At 47.4% G+C, this 18,697-nt stretch overlaps 1 protein-coding gene across 2 annotated transcripts in view; it reads left to right on the top strand.

The window, feature by feature from the left end:
* CCDC69 (coiled-coil domain containing 69) overlaps window positions 1-12,110 on the top strand; it is a 31,149-nt gene extending 19,039 nt beyond the window's left edge. For both annotated transcript variants that reach the window (XM_004453469.4, XM_071210800.1), the window contains exons 4-9: window positions 722-809; window positions 6,159-6,232; window positions 7,674-7,775; window positions 8,257-8,376; window positions 9,118-9,215; window positions 9,896-12,110. In XM_004453469.4, the coding sequence (XP_004453526.1) occupies window positions 722-809; window positions 6,159-6,232; window positions 7,674-7,775; window positions 8,257-8,376; window positions 9,118-9,215; window positions 9,896-10,073 (660 nt within the window). In that variant the 3' untranslated portion in view covers window positions 10,074-12,110. The remainder of the gene's footprint in view (window positions 1-721; window positions 810-6,158; window positions 6,233-7,673; window positions 7,776-8,256; window positions 8,377-9,117; window positions 9,216-9,895) is intronic.
* The last annotated feature ends 6,587 nt before the right edge of the window (window positions 12,111-18,697 follow it).

Below are 18,697 nucleotides of genomic sequence, written 5' to 3'. Positions count from 1 at the left end.
GAAGCTGATGCCTGAGAAGGACAGGGGGCTGCTCCAAGGACACACAGCACTCAGCCACAGAGCAGGGGTGGGAGCCCCTTGGAAACTGTGCCTTACCTCTGGGTGTGTCCATCACCTGGACCCTCAGATGGCAGAGGGACAGGAAAACATCTCAGATGGGGGACCACGAGAATGGCCGGATGCGCTCAGCCTGGAGAAGCGACACCTTGGGAACACGGCTGCTGTGCTCGGCTGCCTGAGGGCTGCCTGAGGGCTGCCTGGGCTGAGGGAGTTGGTTCTGTCTTGCTCCAGGCGCAGAACCACGACCTGATGGTAGAAGTTAGAGGCCGCTCAGGCCGCTTGGTAACGGTAAACTCTACATGGTTAGGATACGCCGCCTTGGGAATTAAGGAGGTAGGGCTCGTTCTGTTCCAGCAGAGAAGCACAGAAGTAGAAGGGCTTCCAGCCTTGCCCGAGCATCAGGACTAAAAGGTGTCTAAGGACCCTTTCCACCTGAATGATTCTCAGGGGGCACCTTCCTAAGTCCTAAAGAGGCCTGCATTGGGCACACCTGCCATGTGACTTGAAAGCTTTGTGCCCCTTCTGGCCTCATGTCATTCCCCATCACTAAGAGGTAGGGACAGGTCTCTGATCACCAAGCTCCATAAGACTCCAGGGTTCGGTGAGTGGATCAGCGATGCTGCCCTGAATCTCAATCCTGCTCGGGACCCTCTGCCCCCAGGTGGAAAAGGAGAGGGAGACAGAGCATCAAGAAAAACTGGCCGAGCAGCGACGAGTGCTGGAGGGAGAACGTGAGGAGGCCCTGCAAGGTAAGGATGGGCTGCTGCTCCACTGGGGTGCTGGGGGAGGTCTGCTGGCCCCTCCTGCACAGCCCACCTGGGCCCTCCCACCGGCCCCGCCCCCTGCCTCTGGCCCATAAGCACTTGACTGCTTCAGAGCTGGAGCCCACAGGGTCTCTGGCCCTGGAGGGGCGATGCGCTGTTCCTATAGGGCATGGCTTTACAGGTCTAGCATAAAGCTTTATCATTTTTGAAATTTTTTTTTCTATTTTAAAAGCTATGCCTATTCATTCAAGGGAATTTGGAAAACTTAGCCAAATGAAAGAATTTTTAAATATCTGTGTTTTTCCTCACTGGAATGACAGTTCTTAAAGTTTATGGTTTGGTCAATAATTTTTTTTGTTTTTGTTTTGTTTTGTTTTGTTTTGTGGTACCAGAGCTGGGGATTGAACCCAGAACCTCGTATGTGGGAAGCCAGAGCTCAACCAATGAGCTACAACGGCTCCCCCAAGTTGGTTTTTTTGTTTGTTTGCTTGTCTTTGTGTTGTGTTCTGTTTTGCTTTTAGGAGGCACCGGGGACCAAACCCGGGACCTCCCGTGTGGGAAGCAGGTGCTCAACCGCTTGAGCCACATCCACACCTGAATAGTTTTTAAAAATAGCTTTCCTTCCTCATGTGCAACCAAATTTGATTATCATAGAAAATTTGAAATAATGTGGATTCAAAAGAAAAGAGATTTGATAACATAGTGGTTAAGATACGACTCTGGAGCCATAGTCCCTGAGTTTGAATCACTGTTCCAATACATACCAGGTATACAATCTTGAAAAAGTTATTTAACCTTCCTCATAGGGTCCTTATGAGAATTAATTTAGTTAGATATATACACATAATATCGGACAGCAAATAATTATCAATGCTTATTTTATTATTGAGAAAATTAAAATCACATGTAATTCTACTCAGAGAGAACCACTGTTACTCTTTCGATATAGATCCCTTTAAATTTTCTATGTGTGTATATATATATATATACACACACATAATATACATCTATACCCATACACTTTACTGGGAGGTTTTTTCACTTCAAATGCATTAGCATCTTTTTGTTAAACTCTTCTAAAATATATGTTTTCAGTACCACATAGCATAGCCAGTGTGTACTCCGGTTCATTTAACAGCCCTCTTGGTTCGACATTTAGATAACTTCAAACTTTTCGCCATTGTGTAATAGCAATGATACTTTACAGTGAACAATGTTTTTGTTAAATTTGTTGTCACATTGTGATTTTATCTTTAGAATAATATCCTGGTAGAATTTGTGTGGCAGAAGTTAAGTATATTTTTGAGACTAATGAAATTGATCTCCAGAATGCTCTGCCAATTTTTTTCTTTTCCAGAATGCTCTGCCTATTTTTCTTTTAATTATCAGTATTTGTATGACCTTTCTCTAGAGTTATTTATCTTTATAAAACACATTTATGATTATTTTATGTATAAAATTTCATATCTTGTTCTTTTTGATTAGCATTGTATAAAACATATTTCCAAAAATTATGCTGCTGGTAAGTGTTTATAAAGGCTAATATTCCATGGCATACATGATTTTCCTTATTTTCCATGAGTTCAGACATCTAGATTTTAGCTATTGTAAATAACACTGCACTAAATGTCTTTTGCATAAAGATGTGCCCACAGTTCACATTTTGTCCTTAGATTTTCATGAATGGAATCACTAGACAAAGGTCTGAACGATTTTAAGACCCTTGAAACATATTGCAACATTGGCACACAATGTTTTGAAATGAAAGTAAAGACCTCGCCTGGAAATTTGGTAATTTGCGTTTTAATGCTAATCAACCCTATTAAACTAAGCTAGTCACTTACCCTCTTTGAGCTTCAGTTCACTTTCTGTAGATACAAGATCTGCCTTCTCTACTCCACAGGAATATTATGGGAAAACATCTTCATTCTGCAAGTATTGTGTTTTAGCATCATAAAGATATCAACAGGAAAAATCCCCTACTGTAAAAACCCCAGAGGGAAAGGGACTGCCCTGCCTTGAGTTGCGCCTTAGCAGTCAGAATTCTTTCACAATTACTTTTAGATTGCCTGGTACCTGTTAATCGCTGCATAAGTATGTACTAAATGAATGAATAAAAGCATAGCATGGGGGAAAATGTATGAGATTTTGTTTGGGGGAGGTTCACAGATAACTGAGAAAGTCTAGTGGGAGGTTTCCATATTTAATGATCCTTTGCCTATCCCTTATTTTCTATTTTTGCCTACATTTTAAAAAATCATACAGTAAAATTGACCATTTTTTGGTGTACAGTTCTTTGAGTTTTAACACAAGTATAGATTTATGTCACCATCAATATAATCAGGAGAGAGAATGGTTCCACCACCCCAAAATAACTCCCTCTGGCTACCCTTTTGCCCTCACATCCTACCTCACTCCAACCCCTGGCAACAACTGATCTGTTTTCTATCTCTATGGTTTTGTCTTTTTGAGGCTGCTATATAACACAGTCATACAATATGATTTTTGAGATAAGTTTCTTTCATTATGATGCTTTCAAGATCCTTCCAAGTTGTTGTGTGTATCAACAGTTCATTCCTTTTTATTGCCGAGCTATGTTCCATTGTTTATCCCCTCACCTGTCATGGGGCATTTGGGTTGTTTCTAGTTTGGGGCAATTATGAATAGAGCTGTTATAAACATTTGTGTAGAGGTTTTTGTGTGGACATAGGATTTCACTTCTCTTGGGTAATACATAAGGAGTGGGATTGTTAGATCATATGTAAATGCATGTTAAACTTTATGAGAAATGGCTAAACTGTTTTCAAGAGAATTTAGCATTTACACTCTCAGCAGCAATGTACAAGAATTCTACTTGTTCCATCTTCTCATCAACACTTATTTTGCATCTCACTAATGTCTAATGATGTTGATTTATCTTTGCATGTGCTTATTTGCCATCCATATACTTCCTTGGCCAAATATCTGTTCACATCTTTTGCCCATTTTTAAATGGGCTTGTTGTTCTTATTTTTGAGTTTTGAGAGATCTTTTCATATTCTGGGTATAACTGTTTTAATTTGCAAATATTTTCTCCCAGCTTTTCATTCTTTCAACAATGATTTTCACAAAGCAAAAGCTTTCCATTTTGATAAAGTCCAGTTTGTTATTTTGCCAAATTTGGGAAGTATTCATTCTTTGTTCAGTTTTATTTTTTTCTGCACTGTGTTCTTTCTTCTCTCCTTCTGAGGATTCCAGTGACAAAATTTTAGACACTTTGGGATTCTGTCACAGTCCTTGAGGCTCAGTTAATTTTTCTTTCTGTATCTTTTCTATCTATTGTTCAGATTGATACTTTCTATTGATCTATCTTTAAATTTACTGACGCTTTCCTATGTCATCTCCATTTTACTATTGAGCCCACCCAGTGAGTTTTTTATTTTTATTCTATTTTTCTGTTCTAAAATTTCCTTTTAGCTCTTCTTTTTTTTTAATGTATTTTTTATTTATTTTTAAAAGATACATAGATCACACAAAATGTTACATTAAAAAATATAGGAGGTTCTAATGTGCCCCACTCCCCACACTCCCCACTTTCCCACATGGCTCTTCTTTATAGCTTCTATTTCTTTGCCATGACTTTCTGTCTTTCCATTCTTATCAAGAGTGTTCACCCTTACGTCTTGGAGTATTTTTAATAGATTCCTTAAGGTCTCTGTCTAATAATTCCAACATCAGTGTCATGTCAGCTTTGGCCCCTTTTGATTGTCTTTTCTTGAGCAAATTGAGATTTCCCTGCTTCTTTATATGCCAAAAAATTTTGGATTCATATGCTGGAGAGCTATATAATTTTTTTAAACAGATGAAGTGGACACTTAACCACTGAGCTACACCCACTCCTGATATGCTGGATATTTTGAATATTTGAATACATAAGATTCTGGGTCTTATTTAAATCTGCTGTTTTAGTGGTACTTCAAAGTCTGGTCTTCTTCCCCAATCTTCAGGCTCCTATTTACTTTCCAGAATCTGCAAGTAGCTGTCCCATGCCTTCTGTTTTTACATGTGTGCTCCATGAATTCAGATTTAATGGCTACATTCAATAGACAGACTGGGTGGAATGTGCTTGGAATCTTGGTCCTGTATTTTTAGGCAAATTAACAAATTAGGTTCACCATTTTAAAAAACTAAGTCTATAATTTGTATGTGGTTCATCTGGTAAACTTTTAACAGCTCTATCAGATTTGTATTCCTGAACGTTCTTTTCTTCGTGTCACTGCTGTGTATCTGGCACTTGGCCGCACTGAACTTTCTTTTCTTTTTCTCTTTCTTCTATTTTCCATCCTGTCCCTTTGATTGGTCACTTCCCTGTTATCTTCCTTCAGCTGAGACAAGACTGGAATTTTCCAAAGGAACTTCATGTTGGGGATGGGGTGATAAGTCTAACTGTATTGACTTTGAGAATGTTAAGTCCAACTCTGAGCAGCGTTGCCCAGTCTGGAAAGTCCTTGCCTATCCTTTCCTCATGTGACCCTTAGGAGGCTTCTTAGAGACAGCCAGTTTCAATGCACCCAATTTCACAGTTGAAGCATCAGGACTTTTAGATGTTTGAAATTATCTTTTCAAGGTCTCTCGGTTTTGAAGACGCAAATCCAGGACCAGGTAGATTCTTGGTCCCAAATCAAGATACTTGCTGCAGTTTCACAGTATGCTTTGACAACTAGTGGTCACCTGTTTGGGCTAACCTAGCTTACAAAGCACTTGACCTCTGCCTTTTCCATGGCTAATACGGTCTGAGATGAGCAAGCTTGGATCCCAGCCTTAGTCAGACATGGTTGGTGCCTACAAAGGATTCTCAGCTTGTCCTTTGTAGCTGAGTTTTCCATGAGTTTTTTTTTTCTTCTTTCTTTTTTTTTTTTTTTGGGGGGGGGGGGGCGGCGTACCGGGGGATTGAGCAGGGATTAAACCAGGCAGGGACCTCATATATGGGAAGCTGGCACTCAACTACTGAGCCACATCAGCTCCCTGAGTAGGTTTCTCATTTGTTTGCTTGTTCTTTGTTTTTTGTTCGTGTGTTTGTTTTTGATTTTAGGAGGCACTGGGAACTGAACCTGGGACCTCCCATGTGGGAAGCAGGTGCTCAACCACTTGAGCCACATCCACTCCCCTCCATGAGCTTTTATTAAAGGCCTACTATGTTCCCAAGCCCAGATAGAAGGATGAATAGGATCATTCCCAGATTCTTGGCCTCTCTGGTCCCATGGGGCCTGTGTTGGCCTCAAGACTTCTGGATACAGAAGGCTCTGGGGGAAGTGTCTGGGTGTCTGAGCTCATTCAGGTCTCCTTTCCCTACAGCCCTTCAGGCCTTGCATGAGCAGGAGAAAAAAGCCCTTACCCACTCCTTCCAGGAGACCAAGGCAGCCCTCCAGGTAAGAGGAGCCAGGCTGTGTGCATATCTGGTCAGGGAAGGGGGAGCCTTGCAGAAAAGCAGCATGGCCTCCAAGCAGCCGAGCTGGTAGCCTCTACCTGGGTGTGAGGGTTTGCATGTATCTGGGCCCTCTGATGTGGTTATCAGGCAATTTATTAGCTCAGGAGGACTTGGTCTCAGATTGGGGTTGGCTCATTTTCTCAAGGACTGTTGGAAGGATCTTGAAAACCACATGGGCTGGGTGTCCCAGTGTGATTAAATGGTCAGTGCATGCACAGGGACCTGTGGACGCATGTAAGAAGGCATCTAACCCAATAAGACCAGTCAGGGAAGATTTCCTGGAGAGAATGATGTCTAGGCTGGAACCTGAAAGATGGGTTGGAATTCTTCATGTGAATAATGGTAGGAAGAATATTCTATGCAGAAAAAAACAGTGTGCAGGAAGCGGACTTGGCCCAGTGGTTAGGGCGTCCATCTACAACATGGGAGGTCCATGGTTCAAACCCCGGGCCTCCTTGACCTGTGTGGAGCTGGCCCATGCACAGTGCTGATGAGCACAAGGAGTGCCGTGCCACGCAGGGGTGTCCCCCATGTAGGGGAGCCCCACGCTCAAGGAGTGCGCCCCATAAGGAGAGCCACCCAGTGCGAAAGAAAGTGCAGCCTGCCCAGGAATGGTGCCGCACACAAGAAGAGCTGACACAACAAGATGACGCAACAAAAAGAAATACACATTCCTGTGCCACTGACAACAACAGAAGCGGACAAAGAAGAAGACACAGCAAATAGACACAGAGAACAGACAACTGGGGCGGGGGGAGGGGAGAGAAATAAATAAATAATAATTTTTAAAACAGCAACAACAAAAAAAACAGTGTGCAAAGGCATGGAGGAAAGGAGGCGGGGAGCATGGAATACCTAAGGAACTGAAAGAAGTCCAGATGCCTGGGGTACAGGATGTGAGTGGGGGAGAAATGAGGAGGGCTGAGCCTGGGAGTTAGAAAGCCAAAGGGCAAAGTTTAGGTGGAAGAAATACTTGAAAGGGGTAACGTATGGAGACAAGAATGTACACTACAGTTTGGGGAGTAATGGAACAGTGAACAGGCCTGCTTGGCTTCAGGGGAGGGTGTATAGCGGGAACAGTGGGGAGTGAGACTGGGAAAGTACGTGCAGCCTGGTTTTCATGGAGTTTGAATGTCAGGACATCTCCCTAAAACATCTCCTTTCCCTCTGGGCCCTAAGGCTCTGGAGTCATTGAGTCTTTATAGCAAGAGGGTGCGGCTGGTGTGTTTCAAGCAGTGGTTGAAGTAGGGTAAGCCAGCATTGTAGTGTAGGGTAGACCAAAGACTGGAAGAACCCAAAACTGTCCCCCCTCTGGGACGTGGTGAGGTTCACCCACAGCCTTTCTGAGCCAGGCTTTGATCACCTTCCTGCTCCCTTCTCAGGAGACCATAGACAGACTGACCTCACAGCTGGAGGCTTTCCAGGCCAAGATGAAGAGGGTGGAGGAGTCCATCCTGAGCCGAGACTATAAGAAGCACATCCAGGTAGGTGGCAGCACAGGTGGCATCTCCAGAGCACCCACAGAGGGCAGGGGCAGGGCAACAAGAAAAACCAGTCCTTCTTCAAAGGCAGGCTTCAGACCTGTCACTCTTACTCTTATAAGGCCTGGAAGTACCAGGGTCTCCATTTTCACTGAGGGGGAAAGTAAGGATTAAGAAAGAGGCATATGGGAGAGAGGTTAAGTGCTCAGGCCCCGGATTCAGAGAGAAGTAGATGCAAATAGCGTTCACCCCCAGTGACTTGTCCTATCAGAACCTTAGTTCCCTCATCCATGTTGGTACTTCCATACCTCAGAGGGTCAAGATAAAATGTGACAAAGGATACTAAGCACTCACCGTGTGCCAAGAGAGGAGGGCGACTTGTGGAAGTCAAACGGTGAGCTGGTGGCAGAATGGGGAGGAAGGAGGGAGCCCATGTCCCTCTCTGCCCGCTGGTCTGATGAGGTCACTCTCTGTCCCTGTCTAGGATTATGGGAGCCCCAGCCAGTTCTGGGAGCAGGAGTTGGAGAGCTTGCACTTCGTCATCGAGATGAAGAATGAACGTATTCATGAGCTGGACAAGCAGCTGATCCACCTAGAAACAGTGGTGAGTGGCTGGGTAGATGCAGCCTCAGGCTTTCACTTCTTGAGCACTTCATCTGCCAAAGTGTGGACCAGGAAGCCCCAGCCTTGTCCACGTCGGCTTTGACTTGTTGCCCATGCTGGCGCTTGAGGCAGCTGTCACCATGGCCAGTGGCCAGACTGGGTCAAGCAGTGGCTCCCTGTCGTCTGGGCCTTTTTTTGGCTGGAACTTGGGCGACAAAGGAACAGGCAGTCTGGATAATCAGGAGAGGCCAGTAGATGCCACAAGTCAGGCAGGGGCTGGGGAAGGCAGCAAGGCTGAAAGGTCAGACAGGTGTGGGCAATGAGGACACAGGGGGCTTGTCCCCAGGAGAACAGAGGCCTTGGAAACCTAGGGTAGAGACAACAGAAATTGTTGCCTGGTCTCCTTCACAGCAAATTCTTTGTGCACATATGCTTTAACCATTTTTATGCAATAGGGTAACAAATTACTTATATTGTTTATATCCTCTTGATTTGGAGGGAAGTCTATTATTTTATGAACTGATGGTGATATTAGACAGTAGTGACTATACTGTAACATTCTCACATAGAAAAATTAAGAGTTGGCAGCCTCCGTTTTATTTTCTACGTAAAAGTATTGCTCCATGAAATGTATCATGCGGTCTAGAGTGTTTCCAATTGCCACAGATAAAGAGGGAGGTGAGGGCACATAGTGTGCCGTGTGGGTTAGGCAGCTTTCTGAGCTCGTTCTGATTTGTTACAGAAAGAAAAAAACCTGATGTTGGAGGAAAAACTAACAATCCTGCAACAGGAGAACGAGGACCTCCACGTCCGGAGCCGGAAGCAGATGGTCGTGTCAAGGTAGCCGTTCCCCTGCCTTCTTTCTTCCCATCTCCATCCTTTTTGGCAAAAAGGGATTGGGTGGACAGGTAGACAGGGTCCATCTGGGTCAGGAGTCCCTAGGGACCAGCTCTGCCTGAAGCCTAAGTCCCACTGTCCTGACGTCTGTCCGTCCGTGTCCCCTGGCCCTTGTCCAGGCGCCTTCCTGGCTGTGTGGGCTCTAGCAGAGCCCAATCCGGGAAGCAGGAGCAGGGAGCAACAACTCACGAGGTTGGTGCACAATGAATCAGTTCCGAGACCTTATAAATGAGCACTATTATCATGTGTCGACACCATTTACTAAATACTTCACAGGTTATGTCATCTAACCCTCATAATTACCCGAAGAGCCAGGTACCATTATTATTATTCCCATTAACAAATGAGGAAACAATGAATAATTAGTATGAGGTTACACAGCTGAGAGATGGAGCAGGGATTTGCCCCCAGAGTCGTCACCTACCTGGGAGGCTCATGCTCCTTAATCAATAGATCAAATTGCCTCTGCCAGATAGACAAATGACAGGGCCGTGGGGGTCCTGGGACAGGCTGGTGGCCCATCCTGGAGGGCTTCCTGGAGGAGTGGGCTTACCCCAGCAGCAGCTGCAGGCTCCCTGGGGCATTCCCAGTAGGCACCCCTGGGCTCTGTCTGACTTCCACAGGCAGCTCTCTGAGGACCTGCTTCTCGCCCACGAAGCCGTGGAGAAGGAGTCCCAGCTGCGGCGACAGCTCCAGCAGGAGAAGGAGGAGCTGCTGTACCGGGTCCTGGGGGCCGAAGCCTCCCCCGCCTTCCCTCTGGCCTCTGTCACCCCCACCGAGGTCTCCTTCTTGGCCACATAGACCCAGGCCCTGGGCTGCCTTGGTGTCTGTGGTCTCAGCTCCCTTACGAAGACTTTCTGGAGAAGACTATGGGAGCCTCTCCATTCATTTCCCAGAGAGGAACGAGGGTGGGCATGAAATGGGGAGCTGGGGTGTGTGCCCAGTGAGCTCTGGGGGCTCAGGCTACCTAGAGCCACCCATTGGGCCTTGGAGGCCCCAAGAAGTGTCTTCCCTTGAGTTGGCCCAGGGAACGAGCCAGAGGAGTCCGTTCCTCCTTCCCACTGTCCAGTCAGGGAGGTCCTGAGGCTTTCCCCAAGGAGCAGCCTGTGCCTTCTCGACCACTGACGAAGGGGAGACAGCCCCTGGTCCTGGCGTGCCAGCTTTGCTGCCAGCTCGCCAACTTGTCAGCTCCCCCCTGGATGTTCCTACTCCTGTCCTGCCCTTCTCTCAGCCTCGGTTTACCCCTCCTGTAAAATGGCTGGGGGTACTGGATATACGACTGTTGAGTCTCTAAGGATCAATTCTAGGGTTGTCTGAAGGTCAGAGGGGTTGGAGGGGGCAAGCCCTGTGAGTTAAACTGGGAAAGGCAAGTAGCTGGGAGGGGGTCACCAGAGGTGCTTGGGGCCGGCGGTGCCAGGGAGCCGACCAGCCAAGGCAGGGCTGGAGTGGGCACGTCGGAACACCACTTATTCTGGTCCCAGAGTCTGGTTGGCCCAGACGTTATGGACCAACTCTTCTTCCATTACCAGGCACAGCTCATCCCCTCAGCAAGTCGTGGTCCCTCAGTCTTGGTGCCACCCAACCACAGGGGCCAGTGGGTCTACATGCTCAGTGTTCAGAGCTGGAGCCTCATCACTCAAAAGACGAGGAGACCGAGGTGGGAAGAGGGACTCATCTGGCAGAGCGAGGGCTGTCATCGCAGGTCCCATCTGTTGTTCTTTTTTTCTCCTCAGGCCTGGGAAAATCATATCTGTCACTTATTCTTTGTCCATCCTCTACCTGAACCCTTGCCCACTTCCTTCCTTTATTTTACTCATGCTCTCGCCGTAACTCTCTCCTGATTCTAGGTCCCAGCCTCCTAAAACCTGGCCCTCAGCTTCCCATCAGCAAAAGGAGGTCGTAGCTGGAGTAACTGACCTCAGCTGGCCTGGGCAGCCCTGCAGTGTCGGTCAGCTGCAGATATGTCTCCCCAATATCAGTGACCCCTCCCCTGCTTGGAGCATTTCGATCAACGTACTTTCCCCTACCTTCCCCCTCCTCCCCTCATCCTCACAACATGCTCCTTAGCAGTGGAGCAAATTAAGAGCTGCAGGCGGCAAAGGGCCTTGCCTGAGGTCAAGGCCTGGGCCAGCAAGCAGGAAGTCAAGCCACACCTTACATCGGTCCTGTGGTGGCAGAGCTGCAGTTGCTGCCCTTGCCCCCACTGCCTCCTCCACTCCCCTCAACACTGTCTTTATCTACTTCTAGTTCTAGAAGCCCAGATATGACTCCGTTTCTCCCTTTCACCAGCTGAGCAAGGGAGCACTGAGCCGCTTCTGCAGCCAGGAGCGAGCACATCATCCAGGGGCCCTGGGGACAGCTCTCGAGTAGACACACATGCTCAGCTTCGTGCCACTTTTTCCAAGCATTTCGGGGATACACTAGTTCTTCTGGGTGTTAATAGGCATGACTGAGAAAGGACTCCAGTGCCCAAATAAGTTTGAGAGACTCTGGGTTCAATCAAGTTAAATAGATCTGCAAAGTGCAGGGCTTCTCAGAACTTTTAGGATTCTAATGTGCATTGCAAATTTCCAAGGAGGAGGCAGACTACCCAGCATTTCCCAAATCTTTTTGACCAAGTTTCTATCCCCACCTTCCAGGAGCACTTCAGGCTGCAGAATGCACTTTAGAAAGCATTGTTTTAATTGAGAGGGGCAGGGCTGGCTGGAGAAAGGGGCAAGTTGTGGGGAGTGGGCTTCCCTCCCGTAATCTGGTGGATGTGAAGAGACAAGCTGTAGTCATACCCCGCGCTGGGGCAGACACACTATGGAAACTAAAAAGAACATGCAGTGTCATTTATTTGGTCTCTGTGTTTTCCTGGGTACCGGAGGAGGTGGGTCTTCGCCGAGGACTCTGCCTGCAGCAGGGACTGTAAAGAATAACGCCCGGGAGGCTGGAGGAGCCGGGCTCGCCCCTCAGGGGCTGGGCCTCAGTGGCCCTAGAGCTGCCGCAGCCTCGGAGGGGCGGGGGTTAGGGCGGGAAGGCTGCCTTCAAAGTAGGCCAGGCCTGAATGAGGCTGTGAGGGAGAACGGGTGACAGGCGTGGGAGGGTACAGAGGATGAACGTGAAGGGGGCTTCTGCCCGGAGGGGGCCCTCCTCAGCCCTTGGCATAAAAGACACCACGGGTCACACAGCTGCCTTGTTTCTGCCCGTTGCCCCACAACCAGATGCCAGGGTGGGAGCCAGGGAGGGACAGGGAGATGGACGGCTTTGGATCTCATGGATACAGGTGGTGGCGGCGCCCATGCCCTGAAGGTTGGTGCCCGGCAGGGGCAGACGCCAGTGCCACCAGCCCGGGTCTCTGCCCCCTGCTGTGCCTGGCCCACCCCGCATACCACATGGCCCACTCGCTGACATAGGGGGTCGCCCCAACTGCAAGGGACAAAGAAATAACTGTACCCCCTGCCCCGGGTGCCGTCTCTGACTCAGATAAGAGGGTGCCACTGTTCCTGCAGCAGACGGGAGGGGGAGGTGACTTCGTATGAGAGCACCTTGAAGGCCAAGTTCTTTACAGAAAACTTCAAGGTTCTCAAGGCACTAAAGGGAAGCTGGAGTCTCCTGTACACAAGGAATGTTGAGAAGGCAACTCAACCCAAAGCAGCACGTCCCAATGTGGGTTTTGTGGCATGCTGGCTCTGTTGGGACATTAATAGGTGTTGCCTCTCCCCCCCAGAAAAACATGGGAAGAAAGAGTGATTCCATTACAGAGAGTAAGCAAAGCCAAGTTGGTAAGACTCAGACCACTGAGTCTATCACGCGTGTATATGCGTGTTGAATCTCCAACGTGGATGGGGGCTATAAGAGGTGGTGCTGGCCTGGGAACAATTTTTCCTGATATGATGTCCAAGGAACCATGTGGGAAATGCTGGCATAGCACAGCCAGTGTCTCCCACCCACCTGTGTGATGCTTTCCCCTTCCTGGGTCTCAGTTTCCTCCTCTGACAAGTAGAATGGCCGCCTACCCTTCCCACACCTAATGCCTCCATGGGGTCTACCCTCCTCACTTCAGCCCTCAACCACTGCAGGGACTATGGAGATGAACTCAAGGCATTCTCAGTGTACTCCTGTAATGTGCAGCCAGGGTGCTTTCAGTTAAAGGGATAACAGAACACCGGCTGGGTTCCACTGGCCTCCCTTCCCGGCTACTGGAAATGGTAGTCTTACCAGTAAGTCGCGGCCTTGCAGAGCAGCTCATTTCCCCCATCCTCTGCATTGCCTAAGAGGCCCCTGGCTGGGCAGTACTGCTTCCTGGGTCTTTCCACCCCAACTCTTTTCCCCTCTGATTGATGTAGTCAGCTCTCCTGCTCAGACATCTTCAGGGGGCCCAGGAGTCTGGAAAATGATGATCATGTTCCTTCACCCCCTGCTCCCCTGCGTTCTCAGCAAGTGGCAGTGGGGGCGCACAGGGAAGGTAAGTCTTTGTATCCTGTGTGTGACATGCTCACTTTCGCTGCTGCTGAGACCTGCCTGGAATGCCTTCCACTCCCCTAAATACTATGCTCCAAGGTTCAGTTCACATTCCAGCTCGTTAGGAAACTGTTATGAAATCCTCAGTGTTGGTACCATACTGTTTGGCACAGCTCTTCTCCAGACGTTTGGGGTTTATGAGGTAAGGTCTTTGAAAGGAAAGAACATCACTGCCTCCACCACTCCACAGCACCTAAGGAAGGTGGGAGCCCACAGTGGATGCCCAGGAAACTGGCTAAGGCATTTGATCTATCTCCTTTCACTCTTATTCTCCCCATCCGCAGGGCCCTTTTGTATGGTTGAGGCCATTTTGGTCTCAGTTTGAATGTCACCTCAGATGTGACTCCCTGACCACTCTTATGTGAACCCTGTCACAGTGCCCTGTTCTGTTCTCTTTGTAGCAGTTAGCCATGCATAATAATTCAGAGAATGTCATTCCTCACTTCCTCCTTCCTCCTCAGACTGTGAGCTTGCAGAGACAGAAACCATCTCTCTTTTTGACTCATCATTGTAGCCTCAGCACCTAGTACTATGGCACATAGTGGGTGCTGAATAATTGGATAAATTAATAAAGGAAAAACTTAGACATATATAAGTTGAAAAGTAGCTCTATATGACAGGTGAGGAAACTGAGGCCCAAGAAAGGGAAGTGACTTGCCCAAGGTTACTTAGAAAGGCAGTGTCAGAGTTGGGATTAGAATCCAGGTTCATCAGATAGCATGATTGATCCCAGCCCTCATCCTAACTCACCCCCTCACACACCAACCCTCCCCCCACCCACTCCAGCCCCCAGACTCCTCTTATCTGCTTACCTTTTGGCCACAGCAAAATCTCTGGCTCACCCAGAACCGTGCAGGTCACACGGAAGTTCTCCCCAAGTTGTACTGATGTTGCTGAAGCTTGGATGGTGGTTTTGGGGTAGGAAGAGGGATCTGCCGTGGATAACAGAGGAGAGCGAATGTTGAGTTGACTTTGAATGGTTGAATTGATGGCAGATGGATGAATGGAATGAATTGTGGACTTGTTAAAATGATAAAGGATGGATGAGGCAGATGGATTGATAGAGAATGTGTAAATGGGTATAATGAATTAGTGGAGGGTGCATGAGAAAGATGGATGATGGAACAGTTGACCATTTTAGAGGGTGGCTCGGGTGGAGTGGTTGATTTGAGGGAGGATGGATGAATGGAATAGTTTGACTTGACTGGTAGATGAATAGAAAGGCTGGATTGATAGACGCTGGCTCAGTGGTGGATGGATGGCTGGCTAGACAAAATGGTTGAATATAGAGAGTATTGTTACAGAGAATATAGAGAGTATTGTTAAAAGCTGGTTGGTTGTTGAAAGCTATAATCCACAGACCCCAAACCTGAGGCTCTCAGAGGAGGCATTTCTCCCATATGCTCCCCTGCCCTGCCAACCCAGAGCCCTAAGCCCATGCAGCTGATGTAGATCAGCATGTCTCATGCCACCTAGGATGGACATGCAGAAGAGGGACCCCACTAAGGAAGCTTCTTTACATCAAAGGAGATGTCTGTTCCATCCACTGGGATCTCCTGAGGGGAATTCCCTGTGCAGTGTCACCTGGGCTGAAGGGTTGGTCACCTGGCAGGGGAGGAGGGCTGGCTGATGAGGGCACAGCTATGCCACCTGGTAGGAATCCTCTATGGGGACCAAGAGCTCCTGTGGATCTGGGAAGGAAGAAGAAAAAAATGAGCTTGGGGCAGATTTGTTGCTTCTGATGCAACAAGGAACCCAGGAACACGAAGTCCCTCATGGGGACTCAAAACATCACTTTCTCTGGCATCCCCATTCTCTGCTTTTTCCTCTCTTGTTAAGGGGCCTGGAATGAAGATGCTGAAGACCATATTGCTAGTTCCAACGGTCATTAGCTTGCTCTGTGTTTTAAATCCCTTTTCTTCTCTGGTCTTTAGTGTCTCCATCTATATAATGAAGGCTCAGGCTGCTTAATCTGTAAGGGAACTTCAAAGCAAAAAAAAAAAAAAAAAATTGCATAAAGCACTGGACTAGGAAGTCAAATTTTTTGGTTTGATTCCCAACCTCTCCACCCACCAGCTCTGGGATCTTAAGCAAATCATTTTCTTCTTCCAAGCCTTGATTCTTCTCATATGTCAAATGAGAGCAATAATCCTATTCTAGCTTACTTTTCAAAGCTGATGTGAAATAAATGATATATTGGATATGAAGCACCAGGTGCATGGGAGGCAAACATTCATCAAATGCTTGCCAGATACTGTTAGTAAGGTAATCTCAGGCCAAGTGCTTGAGTGCACAATGATATAGGAAGCTGGAATTAATCTGGTGACCAGCTCTCTAGAGCAATGCTGTCTGTCCATTGCTGGGATCATGAAAATGATCTTTGTTTGTGTCCAGTGTGGTAACCACTGGGCACATGTGGCTACTGTTCATTTGAAATGGGGCTAATGTGACAAATCTTTAAATTGGTGCATCTGTTTATTTGCTCCTGTATTTGGATGGAGCTGCTCTAGAGTTAAACAAATGCTACAGTTCTTAGCCCTGTCTATACATTAGAATCACCTGAGGTGCTTTTTAAAAATCACCAGCCCCTGGGTCCCTTCCTCAAACCAATTAAATCAGAATCTGGCTTGGAGTCAGGGGTTGGTATCCATCATTTTCAAAGCTTCGTAGGTGATCCTAATGTGCAGGCACAGTTGGGAACCACTGGGCTAAAAGTTCCCAAACCTGCCTGAAGACTGGAATCACCCGTAAGATTTGTTAGCATTACAGAATTCCAGACTCCATCCAAACTTCATGGGACCTGATTCCATGGAGTGGAGCACAGGCCTCTGTTCTTAAAGGCTCCGAGATGATTTTGATAGTCAGGATGAAGAACTTCTGGACTGGATAATTACTGCTGTTATGGGTGGATTTGGTTAAGGAGACACTGCTGAGTCTAGAAGGGTCATGCCAGTTGGACAAATTTGGACACTGTGATGACTCAGTTCTCCATGGAACTAGCCAAAGTCTCCTGAATGTCACAAGAAGACTCTTGGGGAACCATTAGTCCACACCCCTCATTATATAGATGAGTCCAAGGGGAAAGATTTAAGAGAGCCATGTTTGGAGGACTTGGAAACCCTGACTCCAGGGCACCTGTATAGAAGATGGCGCTCTTGGGCAGGCCAAGCCTTCTGCACACGCGCTGTCCTGCCAGTGTGGGGCTCAGCATCTGCATTCCCCCATGCCGGCACTGGTGGAGTTCACCACCACCAGCTGGCTGTGCTCAAGTGCTTGATTCTGAAGGTGGGGCAGGGGTAGGGTGGCCTGAGACACCAAGGCAGCATTTGGGCTTTTCAGCTTTTTTTTTTTTTAGGTATTGGGGGCCAGGTATTGAACCCTGGACCTCATACGTGGGAAGCCAGGGGTCAACCACTGAGCCACATCGGCTCCACGAGTTGTGGTTTTTTTGTTTGCTTCTTGTTTGTTTTTAGGAGGCACAGGTCCCAGGACATTCCATGCAGGAAACCGATGCTTATCGCTTGAGCCACATCTGCTCCCTCAGTCGTTCTTTTTCTCTCCCTTCACTCTCAATATAGTCTTTCCCATTAGAGTTGTTTGAATTTGTAGTAGCCCCGCCCACAGTTTCTAATTGGCTCATTTCTAATTAGTTTGCCTCCTGCACAACTTCTAATTGGCCCGCCCACATGTTGGAACTGGCCCCAAACTCCTTTGCACCCTTTGTTCGCTTCCTGTGCCCCTTTGATCAGGCCAGCAAATGTCCTCTAAACATCTCCACCTGCCCAAAGCCTCAGAATCCTGGGAAACCCCAGTTTAGAAAGCTGATTGAGGGTAGACAGTCTTCTGATCCTTGTTTAATATCCCACCCTCTGCCTGATCTATATGTATATATTTGAGCAAAGTAGGCTGGTGGGACCTACTTAGCCTTTATTTCCGGCTTCCCTCTGATGGCCTCCGAGGCAGGGGGTCGGCTCTTACCTGCCATCCAGGTACAATTAGGTAGGGCAGTCGGCTTCATGCCCTCCCATCACCACCTTTTCCTCCCAACAGGTACTAGTTGCTCTGCCCTAGAATTGGGAAGCCCCAGGATTGTGGGAAGAGTATTCTCCCATTCTGCTAAACCAGTGTGCACCTGACAGGTCCTGTGAGCTCCTCTTACTGTTTCTTTTAGGCTCCTGTGGTTGTAGATCACAAGATGCCCAGTGGGTTCTGAGCCACTTTGATATCTGTTCAAACCTGTTGTCAGTGTTCTTGTGACCTGCTGGCCAACATCCTCTGACCCACCCTGGGCCCTGGTCTTCAGCTGCAAGGACTTCTGGCTCGTGTCTGATTTGGGCTTTCTCTGCCCTGGAGTTCCTGAGGACCTCACCTTACCAGGATGGCTGTTCTGAGGCCCCTCTTTTTCGGAGCCCCTGAAGTTCTGCCATGATCCTGGATTTCAGCTGCAGAGAAGGCACGAGGGTCTGGGGTTACCCACCATCACCATTCACTGTTCACTGGAATTCTGTCCTTTCTCGCCCAGCAGTTGGCAGAACCTCAGTGTTCTGTCACCTTTTACCTTGATTGCTGCTACACAAGTAATTCTCATTCATGAGAGAAAAGTTATGAAATACAGGCAAGGAAAAGGATTAAAGTTGCCCCAAATCTTAACATCCAGAGATAAACACCATTAATATTGTAAAGCATATTCTTCCAAGACTTTTTCTATACAAATATTTTAAATAAGGGTTTTGTTTAAAAATTAAATGGAACAATTCAATATGTATTTTTATAACTGCATTTTTTCACTTGTAATATGTTGTGATTGTCATTCCAGGTCAACACACGCATGCATACCAACATTTTTAATGACTTGTGTAGTATTTCATGGTAGGGATGTATCATAATTTCTTCATTGGGTGGGTATTTGTATTGTTTCA

Source organism: Dasypus novemcinctus, chromosome 2 (genome assembly GCF_030445035.2).
Source record: "Dasypus novemcinctus isolate mDasNov1 chromosome 2, mDasNov1.1.hap2, whole genome shotgun sequence".
Classification (NCBI taxonomy): domain Eukaryota; kingdom Metazoa; phylum Chordata; class Mammalia; order Cingulata; family Dasypodidae; genus Dasypus; species Dasypus novemcinctus.
This window is presented reverse-complemented; position numbering and strand designations above follow the sequence as displayed.